This window comes from Aythya marila, assembly GCF_965140915.1.
Source record: "Aythya marila genome assembly, chromosome: 4".
NCBI lineage: Eukaryota > Metazoa > Chordata > Aves > Anseriformes > Anatidae > Aythya > Aythya marila.
The window spans coordinates 51,995,967-52,018,187 of NC_139045.1; the positions used below are offsets into that span (position 1 = coordinate 51,995,967).

Genomic DNA, 22,221 nt, shown 5'->3' on the forward strand with positions numbered 1-22,221 from the left:
AATGTAGCATGGAAATATGTGTCTGCCTGTGTATAAATGCCCTTTCCACTGCTCATCAATCTTGCACTAATTAGAAAGAGAAAAATATTTTAAAACCAATTAATGTCATTGAGAAGCATTCCAGTAATTCTCAAAACACAATGTAGCTGTGATGGATATATTTCAATTATTTCGAAGCATTTTCACAAGGAACTGAGTAAGCACAAAGGAGAACCAGGGGCTAAACGCCCATGGCTCAGCGGACAGCTCTCTGACATGGGATGTGGATTAAGGCTGAAGTGAGGCCAGCGATTCGTGTTCCCCCTCCAAAAGCTCCTGAGTCACCTGATTGAAGTGCAACCTTGACAAATATGCGCAGCGTTGTCTCTCACAGTTGGAATCACCAAAGAGGCTAAAAACAGAACCATGCGCTGCATAATCTCTAACCTCAGGGGACAACAAAAACAGAGAATTGCTGTGTCAATCTCATTTCCTTGTTAGGCTCATTATCATAAATGCAGGCCTTTGGTTTTGAATGCCACACTTCAATAACATTTACCTATCAACAGCTGCTGAAATATTGAATTCCACAGTCATCTTTTCCTTTTGATGCTCCCCCTTTTGTTTCTTTATCCATAAACATGAGCAACTGAGCTAAGCTTAAATTAACTAGCTGAGGTTAAATGTTTAGGGCAGCAAATTACGGCTAGCCTGCTTGCAGAGTGGTTTAGATTACAGGGGAGAGTTGCCAATCTCAGCTCTCATCATGTACTCCAAATGTGCAGAGCAATATTGGCAGTTCATGGCCAAATCCTGCACGCTTTCGTTAGCACCGTAGCTCTGCTTCCATGAATAAGTGGCGCAAGATTTAGCCCCTGCTCGGAAGATAGAGATGAATCACACTTTTGTTCTTTGAGTACCTCACGGTACCGTCAACACAGGCATGTTCAGTGATTGATAGCCTGTGTCTAGATTGGGTATTTTTCTATATACTGACAAATATTCTCCTCGCAGTGATTTCTAGGAGCAGGAGAGCATATATTGCACCATTGCTGGGTTTCTTATTTTTTGTTGTGCCCTTTGTCTTTGTTTTGAATAGCTTTTTTTTTTCTTTCTTTCTTTTTCTTGAGGGTCAGTTCCTCCGCATCCTTTTTTTGCTCACTCAGAGTACTCTGAAAAAATCATGTTACAGATCTCAAACCTTTAGTGTCAGTAAACCAAGGGAAACTTGCATCAACAAACAGGTAGGCAAAGACTCAGTCATCGCTTCAGGGTCAAATCCCAAGTGGTTGAGCAGTCTAAGGGAAATTAAGGTGTTTGGCTTTCTTGAAATGAGCTGCTGGTATCAGCTAAGGCAATTTGTGGGGGATAATCAAGGTTGAGGACAACACGCTAACTGTTTAATCCGGTGTGCAACCAAAACGGGATTGTAATTCAGAGCTAAATGGTTAGTAATAATTTAATGACCACATGCTGTTGCCCACGAGACCCCTCTGGTGCTGTAAAATATGTCACAGGGAGCTGCAGTGGTGCGTGGAAAAGGGATGCCCACCCTACGATGGCTCGCACAGGTGCAGCAGCGTCTATCACCCCAGACCTTGACACCATCACTCAACCCAGCCTGCATTTTTGCCACTTTAGGTGCTCCTCGATTGCAAAGCTGTGTTATTCCACCTCCAAAAGTGGCTGCATACCTGGTTGGAGCTTCTAAGGAAAATGATGTTCCCCTAAAAGGGGGCAATCTGCAAAGCCAAAAGCTCCATGGGGTTCAGCTGCAGGAGGCAAGCAGGTTAGGCGCAACACACAGCCTTTGGGCCACAAACTGGGGGAAAAGAGTCATAGGAGGAAAGTAGGGAAAACAAAACAGAATGAAACACATTTTTAGGTCTACAGCCCCAGAAGAGCCATGGAGAGCAGAGCAGAGGAAAAGCCAAGACAACTGAAGGGGCATTTTGGTAGTCCAGCGATGGGCACTGTCAAAAACCTCTACAGAAAGAAATTCAGTGCATACACTGTGGGCTTTGTTTTCCTCCTGACTGAGGTCCCCAGCCCATTTCGGATGTTTCAGACCTCATTATCCCCAAATCAGCTTCTCCCTTCATGTCCACACAGACCCAGCTTTGCCCTCAAGCCAGCTGAATTGTGGGGACCCACAAGGAGGCTCATGGCAAGCAAGAGTTGTTTCCTTCAACTCGGTGAATTCGAACAGTTAATTTGGGGACATTTATTTGAATTTATCTGAATCTAACTATTAAGAGCCTAATATTAACTTTATACGGTTTTATTGCCCTACTGGCCTCAGATAGCTGTGGGTTGTAGCTGTGGCAGATGAGACAAGGACAGGAGGTGGAGGACATGGATGGGGCCAGCTGTTGACCAAACAGTGGCATCCGTGTCCGTTCTTCAACAGCTTTCCGACACTAAATTGTTGAAGCTCATCACCTAAACATGTCATTTTGAAGTGGGAGCAACGTTTCTCTCCCAGTTATTTCCATTCTATCTTTTGCATTACAGTACAATATTTTTTTTTAAAGCACAGGCAATCAAAGAGTCAGTTGGAAAACAAAGATTTATGATTGATTTTGCTTAAGCAAAATAGCGATTTCTATTACACTAGCCTTTATTTAGAGGCTTTTGGCTGCTACAATGAATCGATCTATCCCACTTGTCAAAAAAATCTGAAGCAGAAGCAGCCCTGCTCCCCGTATGCCCCGCGTGAAATAAAGCCCAGCCTGTGGAAGTTAGCTCGACTTTTCTGCCGGAGAGGGGCCAAAGACTGCGGGAGTTAATTACATCAGTAGAGAAGGGTCGCTTTTCATTTCCAGCGAGCCCGACTCCGACTAAATAAATAAAGCTGAAATGGGAGAGCGATGACCACAATAAGTAGCCGAAACTCCACGTGATGACAGAGGAATGATTTCCCACCGCCACAGCTTAAATATAACTAAGGTGTTCTGTAATTTTACTTCCAAAAGCCAGAGGGCTTATTGTAATCCTGATAAATTACAGCAGCAAGAGCAGGAGGGAAGTGGGACAGAAAGAGGGAAATGTTAATGCAAAATATAAAATTGCCTCGCAGAAAAGAATGGGGAGAGCGAGCGGTTTGTTATCGTTTATTTTTCTTCAACATATCATTCAGTTTCAGCTGTCTCCCATCTCCCCCAGATCTCCACCATTTCTCAGAAACGTCTCTCGATGGCATCTCATTCTCCGGCTGTCTTTCACCAGCATTTCATTATTTCTTAACTGTCCCTGAAAGGGTCTGGGCAGGCGGTGGAGGGGAGAGGGACGTGGCTGCGCCCCGCGTCTCCCTAATTTTCAGCGGCTGCCCAAAGGCGGGCAGGGGGGTGCGTGTGTGCGGAGGGAAGAGGGGGAAGGGGGAGCAATGAAAATAATGCTAAATGTGATTAATCTGCCGGATTCCTGGAAATCTGACATGCATGAGTTACGGCGAAACCTCTTTTTATTTTGCCATGAAACGCTTTTGCATAATGAGGAAGAAAATGTCCTCTGTGCCCTAATCAACTCTGACAGGTCCTGCGCGCCCAAATACTTTTATTTATGGCATTATTTATTTCTCCCCTAATAACGGGGGGGCACGCACGCACGCACGCACGCACACACACACACACACACACACACCCACCCACCCACCCACCCACCCACCACGCCGCTCTCTCGGCGGGGGACCGCGACCCTCAGGGCACCGCTCCGCTGCGGGCCGCCCCGTGAGGGGTGATGGCGGTGGGGGGGGGGGGGGGGAGAACCCCACAAAGTTTTAGGGTCTGCCCACGACGGCCCGGGCCGAGCCGCGAGGGGCCGCGTCGAGCCGGGCCGCCCCCCCTGCACCCTCCGTGAGGGGAACCGGGGCGGGGGCGGCCCCGCCACGTCCCGCCTCCCCGCCCCGTTGCCATTAGCAGAGATCGCCCCAAACACTCGGCGGTCGCCGCCCGTCTCCCTCCAGGCATTGGCGCGGCCGCCTGTCAATCAGGCCGGCGCCCCGCCGCGCCGGGGCTCCGCCGTGCCACAGAGACGAGCCGCGGCGGCGGCGGCAGCGGTGGCGGCCACAGCCCGGCCGGGGGAGGAGGAGGAGGAGGAGGAGGAGGAGGAGGAGGAGGAGGAGGATGGAAGAGGAGGAGGAGGAGATGCGGGCGGCGGAGGAGGGGCCCAGCACCCCCAAAATCTACAAGCAGCGGGGTCCCTACAGCGTCCTCAAGACCTTCCCCGGCAAGCGGGCGGCGCTGGCACGGCGCTACGAGAGAGCCGGCGCGATGGTGGAGGTGCCCCGGGGGCGCGCCGCGGGGCAGCCCTTCCCGCACGCCGCCGAGCCGCTGCCCTACCCGCCCTTCCCCAACGGGCCCGCACGCCCCGCCGCCGCCCACGGGCACCCCCGCACGCCGGCACCGGGCTCCGCGGGCCGCTACGGCCCCTGCCCGCCGGGGGGAGCGGCGGCGGCGGCGGCGGGGCCGGCGGCGGGGGGAGCGGGGGGCGGCGGCGCGGAGCTGAGCGCAGGTACCCGCAACTCCTCGCCTCGGGCTCGGCGGGGCTGTGGGGGGCTGTGGGGGGCTGTGGGGTGCCCGCCCGAGGGGGAGGAGGGATGGGAAGCCCCCCCCTAAGCACCGCCGGGGGACCCCCGGCTCGCAGCGCCGCACGTCGGGGGGGCAGGTCCCGAGGAAAGTTGGCGTTGAAGCGGGGGAGGCAGCGGGTTAACCCCACCTCTGTGTGTCCGTCTGTCCGCCCTGTGTGTCCGTCTGTCCGATCTGTGTCCGTCTGTCCGCCCCGCTGTCCCCTCTGCCCGGCCGTCCCGGGCGCGCTCCTCACGGTTCGACGGGGCGAGCGGCCGCCCGGCTTGGGGGGGGGGGCGTGCAGCCACGGCAGCTCCGGGGTTTTTTGGGGGAAAGCGGCACTTGGAAGGGGTCTGGGGGGAGAGGAGGAGGCTTTGGGGTCCCCGTGGGGAGAGGGGGAGGCTGGGGATGGAGAGGGGAGGCAGGCGGAGGGGCGGCGGTTCAGGCGGGGGGGAAGCGGCGCGGCGGCTTCCCCGGGCACGAAGCGCGGCGAGGAGCGGGAGAGCGAAATAGAGATGTTGGGTTTGGGGTGGTTTTTTCTCTTTTTTTCTTTTTTCTTTTTTCTTTTTTTTTCCTGGAAGGTGTAAGATAGCGAGATGCCGAGCGCGTATCTTTCTCCTGGTGATGGCTCAGAGTTAAAAACCACGTAGATCTTGATATGCAACCTAAATTTGGCATCAGGAAATGGGAAATTGCATCTTTAAGCAGAGTACAATCAAAAATGAATTACAATAAATCCTATATAATTGCATAGGTCATTCTCTTTAATGAGATTTTATTAACCTGACTGTCAAGCTTTTGAGTCAGGCAGATATTTTATCTTCTTCAACTGATAAAAGTGTCAGCTATAAACCACCATATAAATATTCATAAATCTACACATCTGTGGCAGCCTATCAGCATCATTCTTTTGGACATTAAAAGCATTCTAATTACTTTCTGTCTAGCAGAGCTGAAATGCTGCCTGTTATAGTATGTGCTTGGCAGGCATGATTGCTTTTGTTTGCCATCACAAATAGCAGCATCCTATTTTATATACTGATGGTCCGGAATATATTCAGGGTTTGACTGAACAGGATGAATATTATGAAGCACCATCTGGTTTTGATAACATCGGGTATATTAACTCATCTGTTAATTTTTGACACATCATTGATTTATTTATTTAGAAAAATTGGAGCCTGTTTTGGTATGTTGCTGTTTGCCTTTGTAACAAATGTGATGACATTTCTTTACTAAACAGGGCGATATGCTAGTTAATAGGATATATGGCTATGTTTTAATGTGTGTTTTCACTCACAAGCAGCCGTGTATGGGATGAATTTGTCGTGTCTTGTTACAAATAATTCGTGCACTTTACCAAAAAAGTTTAATACTTGAATAGATCAGTCTGAAAATTCGCTGCTCTGATGAGCGGTCCCAGGATCCATAGCAGAAGGTCATATTTGCCTTTTTTTTTTCTTGAAACTACTGCTTATTTTAAATGCCCGAATGCTGTTATTTCAGTATTTTTGTGGCCCACAATCAAAATGCTGCTGATAAATGTGACACCTACATTTCTTCGCAGAAGCAGATTACGCCATGGAAGACATTCAGCTGTCTGGTAGATGATATATGAGGCCATATTCACAGCAAAGCCCGCTGGGCTTTGATGAGCAGAAGTTTGGACTTTCTCCTACCTCTGTGGACTGTGCTAACGAGGAGCTAGGGCTGGCTTCAGAGTTTGTCACTGATTTCAGTCAGTGCTGAAAAAGATAGTTAAGGAGTGTCAGGTTTTGTGCACTGAAGTTCTTTGCAGTCCCTGCCCCACCACCTGTGCATCTGGGCTTCTCTGTAGATCCCAACATACCCTTCTTATAGCTGAGACATGGCTACCAAGCGAATCAGGCGAAACTGAAGAATGCAAACCAAAAACTTGCTATGGTGTGCAGATGTGGAATTCTGTACAGGTTGTTACCACCAGTTGTGTGCTGCCTGCTGTTGCTCTGCAGAAGGCTGACAGTTGCTACTGGTGGCTTGCAGGGTTTTCCCACTTGGCTCAGCCATAGCACATGGCAGAGGCTTCCTTGAATTAAATGGTAGAGGGCTGCAGATCACGCTTCTGTGGGGACACCTGTTTCAGTGGTTCCCTTCTTTTTGCTGGTACTTGACATGTGCAGGCCACAGCGAGCAAGCTGGCTGGCAAAGCCCCATCCCTGGGACGTCTAACTCCAGACTAGCAACTTGAACACTTGATGCATTGATTCTTGATCTTTAGGCATGATGTTTCTGGCACCTGGGGATTCAGAGCACCAAGTTTGCTTTTGAGAGTGGGCACTTAAAACACGGCCACAAGGGGAGGAGTAGGGATGCTACCATGTTTCGAAGCATTTCCTAATGGCTAGAGCTCATGCCAAGAATTAATGGCATCATCTTCAGTCCTCTGAGAGACTGCCCTGGCCACCAGACTCCAGAATACTGGCAGGGAGAGGGGCTGTGGGAAGGAAGAGGAGCAGGGGGTCACCCTGCATTGTCATCAAGAAGAATCTAGCTTCAGATCCCATCTCGCAGCCTGAGAAATGTCGTCTCACAGTGAGAAATGTGGAGCTGTGCTGCACAACCCTTCCCTCTTCTCCAGCAAACAGTGACTGCTGCTATGCAGAGTAAGCCACTCATGCACATTCAAGACATGGTCTCCTTTAGACACATTTTCTCCTTTAGATTATGAGTTGTTTATTAGTCTCTTTTCATACCCTGAAAATAATCCAAATAACGTGTCTTTGTCTTTGGTAGCATTTACATTAAGCTGTATCACAGTCTCCAAAAAACAACTCCTTTTCTTAGGGATAGCATGATGTAGACCTTACGCTGTGCCTTGCTTACTTGAAAGCAAAAAAAAGATGAGCAGAGCTGTCTTAGAGGTGTCATCCCAGTGCTAAGAGCTTGGCATGTTTAACGAGACCAATTAAGCAAGTTCTATCATGTCCAGACAGATTTTTTTTATGAGAATAGAGAAGATAGATGAAGATCATCATCTTGCCCTTAACCAAGAAGTTGGAAACACTTATCTGGAGTAGACAGATCAGTTTTGAAATGGCCAGACATGTGTAATCTTCATCTGCTGGAGTGTCTTCATGCAGAACACCCACAAAAAGCATCCCTTAGTTGGGGTGTCAGATGCTCTTGATTTTGTGACTTGGGCATTTGCAGCAGGGTTTGTATCTCAACATGTAATGTAAAGGTTTATATACAAGGGCAAAGCTATTTGGGGGTACAAAGATGCTACCCTGGAATCTAAAGCAATAATAATACAATAATACAACAAATGGAGAGAGAAAAATCTGAAACACTGCAAGGTGAAAGGTGAGATTACTGTTAAGGAACTTGGATCTTCAAATCTTAGTGAAAATTCATAAAGGGGAGAACGTATGGTATTCAGACCCCCTCAATAGTTACAAAGACATCTCTTTGGACCATCTGACCGAGGTCAAAAAGGAAGATACGGAAAAAGCAACACCTAAATCCTGATCCACTGAAACCCAGCACGATGCTTTATTAGTAAAGCTTTCTAGGCTTAGTATTGAAAAGATCTTCAGGTGTAGTGAAACATGATTTATACCCACCAGCTTTTTCAGATACATCCATGTAATTCATCAGGTTGAGTTTCAGACATTTGCTCCTACTAAAACCTTGGTTTTGGTCTGGCAGTTGGATAGCCAAGAAACCTCCTATTTCAGCAGCAGCGAGAGGTAAAGATGAAAGCTGTATCTGGGAGCTGGTACCTGATCTGCCATGTGTTGACATCTGATTGCTGGCACACTCAAAGGAAACTGCCTGGTTCAAACTGCTTACGCTTTTAGCAAGTTAATCACGATCTGTTGGCACTTGATGGGCCTAATCTGGCAAGTCCACCTTCAGGCACAATTGGGGTTAAAGTCAGTACAAGTTCTGTAAGGCTAAAGACTGCGCAGGGGCTGACACATTAGAATTACATGGTTGGTGAGCATCATAATAAGGAAGAGGAATGTCACAATAAGAATTTAATAAACGGTTTACACTATTTCAGTCTGGTACAGTCATTTCAAGAGAATCTTGCTTTCCTAAAAAATATATACATTACGTTAAATCAATTAAGAACCCTAGATCAGTGATTATTCAGTAGTGTTCACATAAAAATAATTTTTTGTCATTTCTTAGCGATTAGACATTGCACACTGCTTGCATTTCTAATTGCAGTCACTCTGTAAAAGCTGAAATCCCGAGCTCCACAATAAATGCTAAATGGGCAGCATTTGTTTTTATTTTTTCTCCATCACAAGAAATAACCATAGTTATCGTTCTCATTCAGGGTTGTTCAGAGCATGGGTACGTGTGCTGTTCCTGGTGTACCAGCCACTTCTCAGTGGTACACGCTTCAGCCAGAATGTGTCCAGAACGTATGCCAAGAGCATCCCTCCCTGTTGCTGCCCAGTGGTACCCACAGAAAGCATCTCCGAATCCTTGTGCTAGCACTGCAGAATAACCCTGCCTAGTCACGGCTCTCCTTTTTATATCTTCGAGTATGGGTTAAAGTTAAGAAGAAAAATAGTAATTGCTGTTATTGTGCCTTTGTAGTAGATCTGATACTGAACTGAAGATTAAATCAATGCTGTCATTTTGGTATAAAATCTCAGTTGCATTTTAAGCCATTATCACAGTGAATGTGCATAATGCATTGAATTTTACAACAAAACTAATCATTAATTTTATCTTTACTGATGGTAGTGTGTATTAGAGCATTCTTCAAAACTGGTATTTGAAATGTCAGGTTACTTTTTGCCATATTTTAGCAGAAACCATAATATTAGCATAACATCTCTTAAACTAATCTAATCCCTTTTCAGTTGTTTCATTCATATTTTGTCCCCTTGCAACAAGGAGATGCAAAAAAAATGAGTAACTGTTTTCTCAACAGGGACCATAATGATTAAAATACAAACAGTAAATATGACTTCAGGTTTGGAATCGGATTATAGGATTAAAATGAATGAAAAACTGCTCTGTAGTAGGATTGCAAAGTTCCAATCGATATCATCCTCTCATATTTTTAAAGGGAAAATGTGTGAAGTAAAGACATGAGGCACAGAAAGCACAACTCGAGGTTGTCAGGGATAGTTTCGTTTCTTGGTCTCCTTTTGTTTTGTCGGTAGCTCCCAGTTGGAAAGATGCAGTGATGCCAGGGCTCCATGCTTTTGAAACATGTTTTGAAACACGAAGGGGAAGAAGTGATGACGGGTATGGAGGCTACCAAGCCCCTGCTGCTGCAGGAGCCAAGTAGTCGCTGCCCGGTGCTGGCACCCACTCTGCTTTTGCAATATGGATGGAGCACATTAGTTTGCATTTTTGATCATAAAGAGATGTGTCAGAGGGATCTGTCCTGCTTGGTGAGTGGAGCCCATGTAGGAACCGAGGGTGCGGTGTGACTCGCTGGCACAGGAGGAGATTGCAGGGCTGCTTTAAGTGGTCTCAGGGCCCCCCAGTCCTTCCCAGGCTGCTGGTCTCTCTCGGCTTATCCCTGGCCACCTCATAGCCCAGCACTGCACCTTCCCTTCTTCTGTCCCATTTCACATCCTTGTTCTTACCTCTTACCTCAGAAGGCGATGTCCTCGGGTTGTCTCCTCCAGCTGCATTCAAGACGTAGAGCATTTGTATGCTGCCCCAGCCCTTTTCCTCTTTATAGACAGCTGGAGAATGGTAAAAATCCAAATTAGTGTCATTTCAGATATGCTTCAGGACAGCTGTACTAACCTTGGGATGATGTAGGTTTTCCACCAGGAAGCGTATCTCCTGGCTCACGGAGAAGTACCGTGAGAAGTACCACCTCTTAACGGACTGAATTCTGAAGGTTTCTGGTCTTTACACTGTATCAGTGTGATGAGGGTACGCGTTTCATCTCTAGTGATAAGGTTAAGTTAAATGAAGGTTTGGGGTGCTTAGTTTCTTGCATCTGTAGCAGGCTGCCTTTTGAAAAAGGGAACGCGTTTGTCACTTTCTAAAAGTCAAGCCTGTCTGAGAAGAGCTCTCCAAATTTGGCAGCACTTAAATCTACCACTTATTTATTTATTTATTTATTTCATGCAAAATGTTAGGCACCTAGAGGAACTCAGCTATGAGTAAGCCATAAATGAGGTTTTTTTTAAAGTCATTATTGTCATCGGGGAACCTGACAGGTTATACCATAAGTCAGAGCCAAACGTCTGGGTCATTTTATGTGTGGTCCAAGCACTGTTAGGGCAGCTTGACTCTGCATAGACAGGCACTGCAGCAGTAAACCATCCTACTATTACTGAGGTTTAGACCATTGACACCTCCTGTCAGCCAGGGTAGGTCTGACCAGGTACGGCGTGGCGCGCTTATCCTGTCTCCAAAACCCAGCTGCTGCCCCCAAAACCTGCTGCACAGCCCCACAACCACATGGCATGGTAGTGGCCTGCACACAAGCTCATAGGAAGCCAGGAGACAAAGCATTGATCCTCAGACCAGGGGAGCTTCATGCTATACATTCGATGCCTTTAAGAGGTTTTTGTGCCTATTACTCCTGACGTATTTGGAACACAAAGGAACAGAAACAAAGCCCATAAAATTGGTTTGGGTCATGGGAGGTGGTCCAGGCCCAATGTCAAGCAAGTGCAGCAAAGATGAAAAGGAGAAAAAATGAAGCTCGGAAGCCTTGTCAGGGAGGAACAGGGCGTAGGAAGAAGGTGTAGCACAATGTCCTGCAAATACGCACAGGCCATACCCACCAGCGGCTTGAAATATGCTTCAAAAGAAATACTTCCTTGAACTTTTACTTGTGGCAAATTGAGTGGAATTTGTATTTTCTTCCCCATTTCCCTGCCTTAATCCCTCTGAAAGAACATGGCACGAAGCGGTGACTATCATCACAATGCATTTCTGATTAACAGCAAGGGCACAAGGGCACTCTCAAAATAGAAGCAAAGTCAGGATTGTTTTAAATCACAGTGTTGCAGAAGTATTAAAGCAGAAGCCATAATTTTAATGTGTTCAGAAATAAAATGCATGCTACTGTAAATGGTTGTGTACGTTCATCTAGCTGCTGCTGCTGCCTGGCATAACCTTCTGCGTTAGGTTTCTGTGATTCATCTTTTCTTTTGTTTCAGAGAGTCGAATGATTCTGGATGCCTTTGCCCAACAATGCAGCCGGGTTCTAAGTCTATTAAATTGTGGTGGAAAACTACTGGACAACAATCACTCTCAGTCCATGATTTCTTGTATAAAGCAGGAAAACCCAAATTATAGTGAAAGACAAGAGCAATGTCAGCTTGGGAAAATGGTCCATAGTCAGACGTCAGACATTTTAGACATAGAGATGCAGTATATGCAAAAGAAACAACAAACCTCAGCCTTTCTGAGAGTTTTTACTGATTCCCTTCAGAACTATTTGCTTTCTGGGAGCTTCCCTTCTCAGAACACCTCGTCAGTAAATGATTTTAGCCATTTGGCAGATGTGGATCCGCTTTCAACCTCTCCAGTGCACACTTTAGGTGGATGGACATCTCCAGCAACTTCTGAATCTCATGGTCACCCATCGTCTTCTACACTTCCAGAGGAGGAAGAGGAGGAAGAGGAAGAAGGTTACTGCCCTCGGTGTCAAGAGCTAGAACAGGAGGTAATTTCATTGCAACAAGAAAATGAGGAGCTTCGCAGAAAACTGGAGAGCATTCCAGGTAAACAATCCCCTGCCACGTAATATTTCCAGTCAGTGATAAAAGTAGTTTGAGCAGTAATTTGTTTTAAGTTCGGGTTGGTTTTTGAGGTTGCAGTCATAGTTATCAAACGCTGGCATTTGTCTTCATCCAAAATTCCCATAGCTGTTCCCACTGAAAAATTACCTGCTGATACTTGTCTATGTGAACTGTGAGTTCTAGGCTAATGAGCAGTGTTCAGGATGGGATGTACTTGCAATCCCAAATTCCAAACGTCAGGTGGTTTGTCATGGTAATTTCAACCATATGCTTTTATACCTAATTACCTGTGTTGTTCTGTAAGTGATGCTGCAGTTTATGAAACCTAATTCCCTTCTGGGGCTCCTATTTTGGTTACTTAAAGAAACTATTCAAAGTTATGTCCATACTTCTAATGAAATGGATTTAGCTTTTATCTTGAACAGTATCTCTTAAATTGCTCTTAGCTCAGCGAGAAGCATAAATACATCTCCTCCCATTCATCTTCCAATAAAACCTGAAAACAAAACTTGGTAACAACTTCTCCATTGCAGTGATACCTAGCGCTGGAGGAGGGGAATTAGACAGAAAAACCTTATCCAACAGAAAACCCCACTGTGAAATGCTTTTCATTCCCCTTTTAATTTAGAATTTCTCACCGTTACAATGCACTGAGGTACTTCAAGAGTGGTATCAGATGAGAACAAAGTATCTTAAACCCATATCCTCTAAACTTTAAGCACAGGCAAAAATGCACCTCAAATAGTGATAGTAAAAGCAAATTGGAGGCTAGCAAAGAAAATTTGTATAAAACACACTTCTTTTCCAACATGTATAAATGCTAGGGAGATACAACTTCGCTAGCTAAACTTTGCAGTGCTGAGGGTAGATCCATGCAAAGTTCATTAAACTAATCCCTAAATGGCAAGAAGGTACAGATAATTTAGCACAGTCAGCAAGAGAGAAAATACTCCAAACCTGCTAACTATGCAGAAAGTTAGAAACCAGAAGCCAACTACTGCCCGAATATGTAGATGCAGTTTCAAAATCTGAGCAAAAAGCAATCAGGAAAGGAGCTGTAGTTTCCATTATTCTCCCCAGCTATCAGTGAAGTATTATTAATTATTTGTCTTGTCTTTTCCTTTTGTGTATTGGTCCTTTGGTGGTACAAGCAAATCCCATAACCAACACTTGTCAGGACAGAGAAAACTCAAAATTTAGAATACTTCCCCATACTCCTCTCAAAATTTAGTCACCATAACTCATAAAATTTTAATGGCTTTAGTAGTGATTTGTACATCACATTGAAACACCATTTGACAAAGGGAAAGCTACCAAAACTACCAAAATGAGTTGAATCTGTCTTTGTAGCTCTTTACTCCCCTCTGCTCATTTCTTTAAAATTTGAGCAGTGGAAATTAGTACAATATGTTCATATCTGTCTGACGAAAGGCAGATAGTCTCTGTTCCCCTGAAACAGCTCCCAGAAGGCAGCTTTTCCTTCTGTGTGCATTTCTTCCTACCCATACCTACTTTGTGTTTGGCTTTATTAATTTAGTAAGTGATCCAGGTTGCTTTGGCTGCCCTGTTCTCCCACTGTTTGCTGCTTCGTCGATTTCTGTATCATCTAGAATTTTTTCGATTGTTTTTAAATTAACTTCCCGATCCTGGTTAGTAATGTTGAATGTTGTTGAGGCTGCTATCAGTCCCTGTAGAGCCCTGCTAGAAACACATCTATTCATGATGATTCCCCCAATGACAAATACTTGAGATGTCAGCAGCAGTTTCTTAATCAATGTGTGTCACAGTCTACTGATGTTGTATGTTGCTGCTTTGCAGTCAGATAACACATGGTAGTAAGTTAAACATCCTTCAGGGGTCTGGGTATTTTATACCTGTTTAACCAAACTTTTTCAGTCAAACCTGTAATCTCATCAAAGAATGGCCATCAGGTTAATCTGACAAGATCCACCTTGCAGAAACCATTTTGACTGGCATTAATTACATTCATACTCCTTAGTTCTTTGTCAGTTGAATTTTCATTGCATTTTCCTGTGTTGTGCCAGGATTAATGCCAGGCTAAGCATCTGCTTCTCCCCTGGGTCATCACAGTTATCCTTCTCACTTTAAAATAGAGGAAAGTTACATAAATGTAGGCTTTTCTCACCCCCCAGCAATAATGAAATGCCTTGTTAGTGGTGTATCAAAGGAGGCAGAAAACCTTAAATGTGCAAGGACGTATGACTTCACCAACATAAAATGATCATCAAATGCCTCTGTTGTTGTCTGGGTGACACATGCAGATAGGCCTGAGGTGTCCCAAGTGTTGGAGGAAACATTAAGAACCACAGAAAGCCCCATCTGATTCTGGCACAAGGTCTGGGCCTCCACTGGGTGAGTTTAATCAACTCCAGGCAACGTCTGATTATTTTTGTCTCAGGTGCTGGTTTTGCTCCAGTGAGGTTAAGCTACCAAAGCAGGTGACAGAAATTGTCCTGTGGCTTGAAATGCCCAACTGTACATAGGCAGAGGCTGCACCCAGAGCACTTTTGCCGATCAAGCCATTGCACGCCTCAGGTGGGATCCAGAAGGCCCTCTTCAGAGGATTTCAGTGGTGTTTGCCACCATCTGTCACATCAGAGGCATTTTGGAACACCAGCTTTCTTCCCTGCTCCTTTATTCATCTCATTCTGAGTGTCCAACACACCAAGCAAGACAATGAGTGCAGAGAAAAACCTCTGTGAAGGCAACTAGGTTAGCGTGGAGGCCGCCATACTGTCCCGCCAGGCCACTGACTGAGTGCTGTATTGACTTGGTGTTGACTTAGCCCTTTCAGCAGTGAGCAAACTGGGCTCCAGTTGCTGTGTCAGGCTTTTTTGGGGAGCCCGGGGGAGCGGTGGGAGGTACACACGAGGTACACACGGTCCCCACAGCACAGGGGCTGAGGCTCACATGAGCAACTCTGTAAACAGAAGATAAAAGCACCAGCCCATCCCTTCTGTTCTATAACTGTCGATGAATCATTTTATCCTTTTCCTGAAATACTTTGCATTTTTTTTCTCTTTACTTTCCATATGCAAAGAGCCTTTCAAAATCCATGAGAGTTTGTGTTCTAAAAATACCTGCCCCTGCACATCTCTGACTGGAGCTCTGCGGAGCATTTGCATTGCTCACAAAAAGGCGGCCAGGAAGGGAAGAGTGTTTCCTCAGCAAATCTGAAGGCGATAACTTTTGTGTTTTTTTTAACAGATTTTACAGAAAACATACATTCCTGTACCTTTTGGACACAGAAAATAAGATTTTTTCTGTTTTCAGCCCTGTGGTCCTGTTGCTGTAGGAGCCCTCCAGTACCTTAAGATCTTTTTACCCATAGCCTAGCATCATCCGTTTGGCAGATCACCACTGGAAGAAAATGATTACATGGGAGAAATATTGCTTATATTTTGTTTGTTGGTGGTGGTGTTGTTTTTTTTCTAAAAAAAAATACCCATTTGATTTGACTGAAACAATATCTAAATTTGTATGAAATCTTAATTGTTTCAGCTATGGAATATATAAAGAGAAACTCTTATTTCGGTGCTTTTGTTTGGAGTGATGTGATGTCTTGCAATTTGTGCAGTTCCCCTGTTTTGTTTTGTTTTTTTAGGCAAAAGCATTATCTGAACACTTTCAGTTTAGAGTTCAAGTGAAAAAAAAAGGTTTTTATGCGGTGTGTTGTCTTATTTTGGAAAACAATTTTAGAAAGATTAGGTAATTCCTGGAGGGACTTTGGCAAACCTGCCGTTATCTCTCTAAGGTTCTGAGACCATAAAGAACCGAGTAAATCCATCTATATGAGGGGAAAAATGTGGTGTAATCTTTTTGCTCTGTATAAAAATTGCCAGGGCTGCCATCCATTCCCAAAAGTTAAATTAAAGACTTATTTGTGAAACTGCACGTAAGACCTGGATCTAGACCGTATAATTTGAAAGAACATTACGCCATTCTTTGCTGTTGTCAGTCAGATTTTCTCACAGCTTTCAGCCTAAAAAGGAGGAAATATTTGTGGGTGGTCAAAGCAAAGGCCTGGAGTTGTGTGTGAAGGTTTGCCCCCAGTACTCTATGCTTTGCTGCACAATTTCAGGCAAACCAGCCTGAAAGTAGTATAAAGATACAAGTAAGATGAAGCGACGTGTGATAAATACAGTAATTATTCTTGCCTCGTTGGCCCAGCAGCAAAAAATGTTTCAGCGAAAGGAGGAAGAACAAGGATGAAAAAAAAATGTCAAAAGTAGAGGTGATAACGTAAGGAGAAGATGCTGGTGGCAGCTGGAAGTAGCCAAAGCAAAGCGGGATTTGCAGGTAGAGTTAATATCAGTGTAATTGAAAAAGTCAGACAAGTTTTCCAGAACGTTTTGTGTGCCCAGGGCTTGACTTTTTTTTTTCCTGACTATGTCGAATGATCTAATAAAAGATATTACTTTTCCCTACAAATCCTGTCTCCTTTATACTTTCAGAGCATCGCATTTCCAAAGACTCTACTACAGCAACAGCACAGATAAAGCAGCCATCAAGGGTTATGACGAACGCTTTTTCATGTCTTTTTTTGTTGTCCTTTTTTCTCGATGTTCGCGTTTAACCAGTTCCTTGGTTTCCCTTGATGTTCGGGATGTTTTGGTCTGATCTCTGGCCTGTTCAGCTTCAAAGTGTGAGGTTCCCTTAGTAGGCGAGCCTTGAGTGCAGCCACTGCCAGCTTTACCAGAACTCTTCTGCAAGAGAGCCCCTTTGAATCTGCCTGCTGCAGCTCAACCAGCCTGAGCTCAAAAACATCTAAATGCAGCAGACCAAGGCTTTATCATGTTGTTGTTTTTTTTTGTCCCCTTCAGAGTAAGGTTTGCCCTTGTAAAAAAAAACATAAGGATTTGCATGGGCAAGGTTTTATCTTTTTTGCCATTTTGCAGGGAGTTGTGGTTGACCTGTCTGGGCTTCGGTTTGGGTTTTGCAGGTCGCCTTTAGTATTTAGTGACACAAACTGCTGTCCCTGCTCATCGGGGGCTCCTTGGTTTCACTGTTATTCATTAGTGGTTCAGATGTGTAGTGTTTTATAGGTGAGGTCCTGGTCCTGAAGAGTTTACAGTTGAGACTGAGGCTTGAAGAAGAGACAGATCCACTAAGGAGAAGGAAGGGGAAGAAGCACAGGCAAAAATAAAAGCCAGAGGAGGTTGGAAAGGGGCACATTCTTCTTTCTGGTAGAAATCTTTCTCCAAAAGAAAAATAAGAGAAATTAAATGCCTTTTCAGATTCAAATTTACAGAAGTAACATGGTTTTCCACTCCACCTGGAAAGCACAACCGAGAGAGATTTTAGAAGTAACAGGATATTTGCTATCTCTTTTTTCTCCTTTCCCTGCTTTCGGCAGCAGCGATGGGTCAGTTCAGCCAATCTTTAACGCCTTTGTGCGTGTAATATTGATTCTTCGGCTCTTGGCTTTCTGCTGGCTGCTCTCGCTAAAAATGTGTGCTGCTTTTATTTTGCCATCCAATTACAAGAATCCAAATTTGCCAGGTTTTGAGCACCGAGATCAGATACTCGCTGCTAACCCCCATCTCTCCTTGCCCCTCTTTTTCCAGCTCAACGCACCCCAAAATCTCTTTGCAGCCTGTCCATGCAGCTTTCAGCTTGCTATTGAAATAAATGAGTGTATGAGCTAAAGTGATACAAGCCGTGTTAGACTGCACACTTGTCCAAATCTCAGGCAGGGAAGGGGCTCAGTGAATGCGATAAGAAATTCACCCTGCCAGCAGGTCCCATATCATATGTCACGTCTTTTTGACAGTCGAGCATCAATTTGGAAATGCCCTGAAATGAACTCCCAAGTGAAGAATGACTCAAGGTCAAGCGAAGGAGGACGCATTGCGATGCTGAGAGAGCCTTAACGAACAGCTGCCATTCGGAGCGGGATGGATGTGCATGTGCACGCTTCCTGGCTCTCCTCCTCCCTGGCAGCTCAGAAGTAAATGGGCTTGGATGCTCGAATCCGCGTTCTGCTCTGCGAGGCACCGGGAGGATCGCTAGCTAGTGTCAGTTACAGACCACCACGTCTCATTAAGCAACAGAATAACCAGATTTCTTGCCGCCTGCTTACTTGGGGGGGTCAGAGCTCCACCTGCAGTGGCTTACACTGGAAACCACATTTTGGAGAGGCGAAATGAGAGCCCTCGTTTTGGCAGATACCAGTACAAGTGATGGTGACTTGATAAGATTTATTACGAGCAGAAAGAGTGCAGCCCAAACCAATAATAAAATACCCCTGGCATTTCATAAAAGTTTGGTTTCACAGAACCAACAAGAATTATCAGAGTTGAAGGTAGGAAAGAGTGGGTGATAATTGGGAAACATTAAAAACGCTTCATTGAAGGTCCCCAAAGATTATCTAGGAGACAGAGATTCATGCTGGTTGCAGAAACAACCACCTTAGAGGGAACACAAAGCACAGTTAGAAACATAACAAACGGGGTAAAGGGGAAGTTGGTGGTAGTGAATAAAAAGCAGAGGTTAGGAGCAGTAGAAAATTAGTAATTTAAATCTGGAGCCATCTGTGGAGGAAGCATTCTTTCCCTAGGAAATTAAAGGGAAAAAAATAGGGTTCTGGTAACAGTACTGGGTGATTATCAAGGGGAAGTGGTGTTTTTTGGTGGTAATGTGCAACTGCTCGTTGAATATTTGTGAGCTGACACTGGAGTAAAATGACACAGTCATACCACCAAACAACAACACTGTACAGGGAGAAATATTTTTCATTTCCACCTTGTCTCTGGGTGTTAGCACAAGTTCAGTGGCTGCTCTAGGTGGGACTGCAGCCTCACCTGTCTCCTGCAACACTCCACAGACAGCCTTAAGGACAAGGACAACTAAAGTGCTCAGGAGCACCAGAGTTGCGACTGGTTTTGGAAGTGGCAAACAGATGCTGACTCCAGTACAAGCTGATGTGTTTCAGTTCAGGTTGCAACAGAGAGTGGTTCACAAGTGGATTCAGGAGTCCCTCCTGAAAGTGTGATGGTTTAAAAGTCATGAGATTTGGACAGCTCACCTCAAGAGCTAAAAAAAATGAGAGTGGACAAAAGGGGCCCTGACCCTGATTTTGATTGTCTTTTGGAATATTTGGGATGCTCCAGAAGACTGAAAGGCACAAATATTCTATAATTTATTTTTGCAAATGCTCTATAATGTATTTTTTAAAAGGATACATGAGATAACTGGGATGATCATAGGCTTGCTGGCCTGATGCTGATCCCAGGCAAAATAATTGCACAACTGATTCCCGATTCAACTGACAGAGAATTAAAAGAGAATAATGGAGTTGGTACCAGTCAAGATCCTGCCGAATGGTTTTGATGAGATGAAAAGTTTGGCTGATGAGGATATTGCAGGTCTTCAGGGTGTTACTTAGCATTATGTAACAAGGAGTGATTTTAAAAAATGCAAACACATTTGTAACTGGGAAATTGCCATGAGGCAGATGAATTTATAGAGCAATTCTTTGCGAAACTGTTTGTAGCCTGTGTTTTTAATGGTTTCATCAGTGTCCTGGAAGAAAACTTGCAATCATTACTGAGAGTTTGCAGGGAGTGCAGAGGTAACAGAGTGAGGAAGATGATGGGTTACAGACCCATCCGAACACTGTGCATTTAGCACAGAGCAATGTCACCAAATATTCAATATTACTACTAAATATTGAATATTGGCTTCATTTCAGCCACTAGGAAATGGATGCTGGGAAAGGCTTTTGGAAGCCGTGGTGGGTTCCCAGCTGGATACTGATGCTCAGGGCAGCCAATGGGCTGGTGTGGCCTTTGGTGTACAAACCCATAGGTGGTGTAGGGATTTTGTAACCCTGCCTTTTGTACGCAGCACAGCCGGTGGCCGACACACCAGTCAACGCTTTATTAGAAATTAGGATATTCCACAGAGAAAGCCGTGACAAGCTGTGCCAAAGGACCGCTGTTACAACATTTGCAAACAAAGTTTTCTGCCCAGAATAACAATAAGGTCTCGTAACTTTGATCAATTAACAATGAAGTCCTGCCACCTCTGAGCATGTCCTGCTTAGTCACTGCTCAGCATCTTAGCATGGGCAGCTTTCCCCGGCATACTAAGTACTCCCCAGCACCTCCTTCTCGCTGTTGAGCTTACCCAAAGATCCCGCTCCTTTGTCCCTCCCTGCAGGCCAGGTTGCTTTGCCACTCTCAGCATCTTTTCTGAGTCACTCAGAGGAAGTAAAGGCCACGGGAATTTCTTCCTAATGGGCAGGAAAATTGCTGCCTCCCCTCAGGCTTTCTACTAAATCATAGCAAGCAACTGTTATTTCCACATTAGCATCTTTCGCATTGGTTACAGTAAGCAGAGAGCCCTGTTGGTAATGTCACTGATAGTGGGTACATGCATAAGCATGCAGAGAATCAGCTCTCCAGGTTGTGATCCTGTTAACTCTCTAGAGACCACATCAAAGTAAAATAAATACAAAATGAATAAGCAGGCAGGTTTAAGTGATTATTCGTACAGTTGGGAGCCACAGGCTCTTACAAAGTTGCGCTTGCTGTGGGATTTGCAGGAAACAGTTCTTACCTCTTGACAAAGAGAGTATTTGTAGAGCCCTAAATAGGATGCAGAAGCAAAATGGAATTTTTGACTCTTGGGCCTTGCACTGCCCTCTTTGGGGCTTCCTTTTGGGGCTGGTTAATAAGGCTGGCCAAGAACCCTGGCTTTGCAAGTAGCATCTGGTGTTTGAAAGGCTGGCGTTGTTTGCACCAGGAGCAGCCAGTGTGATGTGTGATGGTGTTACAAGTCAAAAGTGCTCAAAGGACTCCAGCCATCAGAATGATAACAAAATCATACGGTTTTGTGCTTGAAATGTTACTGCTTTTGTGAAGATAAGAGTGTTTATAAGCTTCAGTCAGCTCTTAGCGCCTTCGCATTTCTCACCAGCAATGAGAAAGCCTTGTATCAGCAGCATATGGTTAAAGGAGAGCTGCATTTCTTGGGCCAGAGACACAACGGGTTGGATATTTACCTGTGTACTTTCCTTTCTCACTTGTGCCCCATTCATTTGGAAGAACAAGTGTAAATCTATCTTTGAATAGTCTGCAGTGAAATTACTTTTTGTGAGTAAAATGGTACCCTGCTGTGAGATCAGTTCCTAAAAACTAGAAATTTTTGACACATTATTCAGGTAATAGGGACCGAGTATGGCTGACAATCATCACGTTATCAACAGGGACTCTTGCTAATAGAGGCAGCTGGAAAGGCAAGTGCAAACTTCACAGGCTGTTTTGAACCCAGCTTCGTGAGGACCTGAAGCTCCCAGGTAGCAGTGATGCTTTTGGCTGTATGTGCAAAATGCACGTGCTAAACAAAAAGGGACACATTTAGGGCAGCAGGAATAGGATTCTTCTCAAGTATCTCAAGTTTCCTGAGTGTCACTCAGCTCTCCTCCAAGTCCAAGCATCTTTTCTTTCAGGCAGTAATGCAATCACCCATCCTGGCCCTTTCCATCCTCACTGTCACCTCCCAGAAAATCCCAGGGTCTCACAGGAGATGCCTGCGGTAACTTCCACTCAAACAGGAGTTTTTGCTGACCCTGTCACATGGATTGTGAAGTTACCCGGGCCAAATCTTTGAGATCCATCTGCTTCTTCCCTGCACACCCACTTAATCACAAAGTAACATGGGCATTCCCAGGCTAATCTTAATTTTGGGCACATCATACAGCAAACACATATAAAAGTGGTGTATTTTGCGTAGGGCACAGTTTCCTTTTGCACTTACATACAGGCTACTAGAACACCTCCAACTTCATGCTAAGAATTCAGGTCACTAAAAGGAACTTTCTCCTATTCACCAGCTTATGATGTCCTCAGTCAGCATTTTATTTTCTGTAGGGTTTCAGTACTGGTTTATTTAGCTCTTCAGGCAAGTCACTTGGTATAGGACCGTAG

General features: G+C 45.0%; 1 protein-coding gene across 1 annotated transcript in view; it reads left to right on the forward strand.

Annotated features, from left to right (window-relative positions):
* Window positions 1-4,103: 4,103 nt before the first annotated feature.
* Window positions 4,104-22,221, forward strand: part of BEND4 (BEN domain containing 4) — a gene marked incomplete at its 5' end in the record, with an annotated part of 30,658 nt that continues 12,540 nt past the window's right edge. Inside the window, 2 exons of the mRNA XM_082759071.1 lie at window positions 4,104-4,491; window positions 11,684-12,250. Coding sequence (XP_082615197.1) covers window positions 4,104-4,491; window positions 11,684-12,250 — 955 coding nt within the window. The remainder of the gene's footprint in view (window positions 4,492-11,683; window positions 12,251-22,221) is intronic.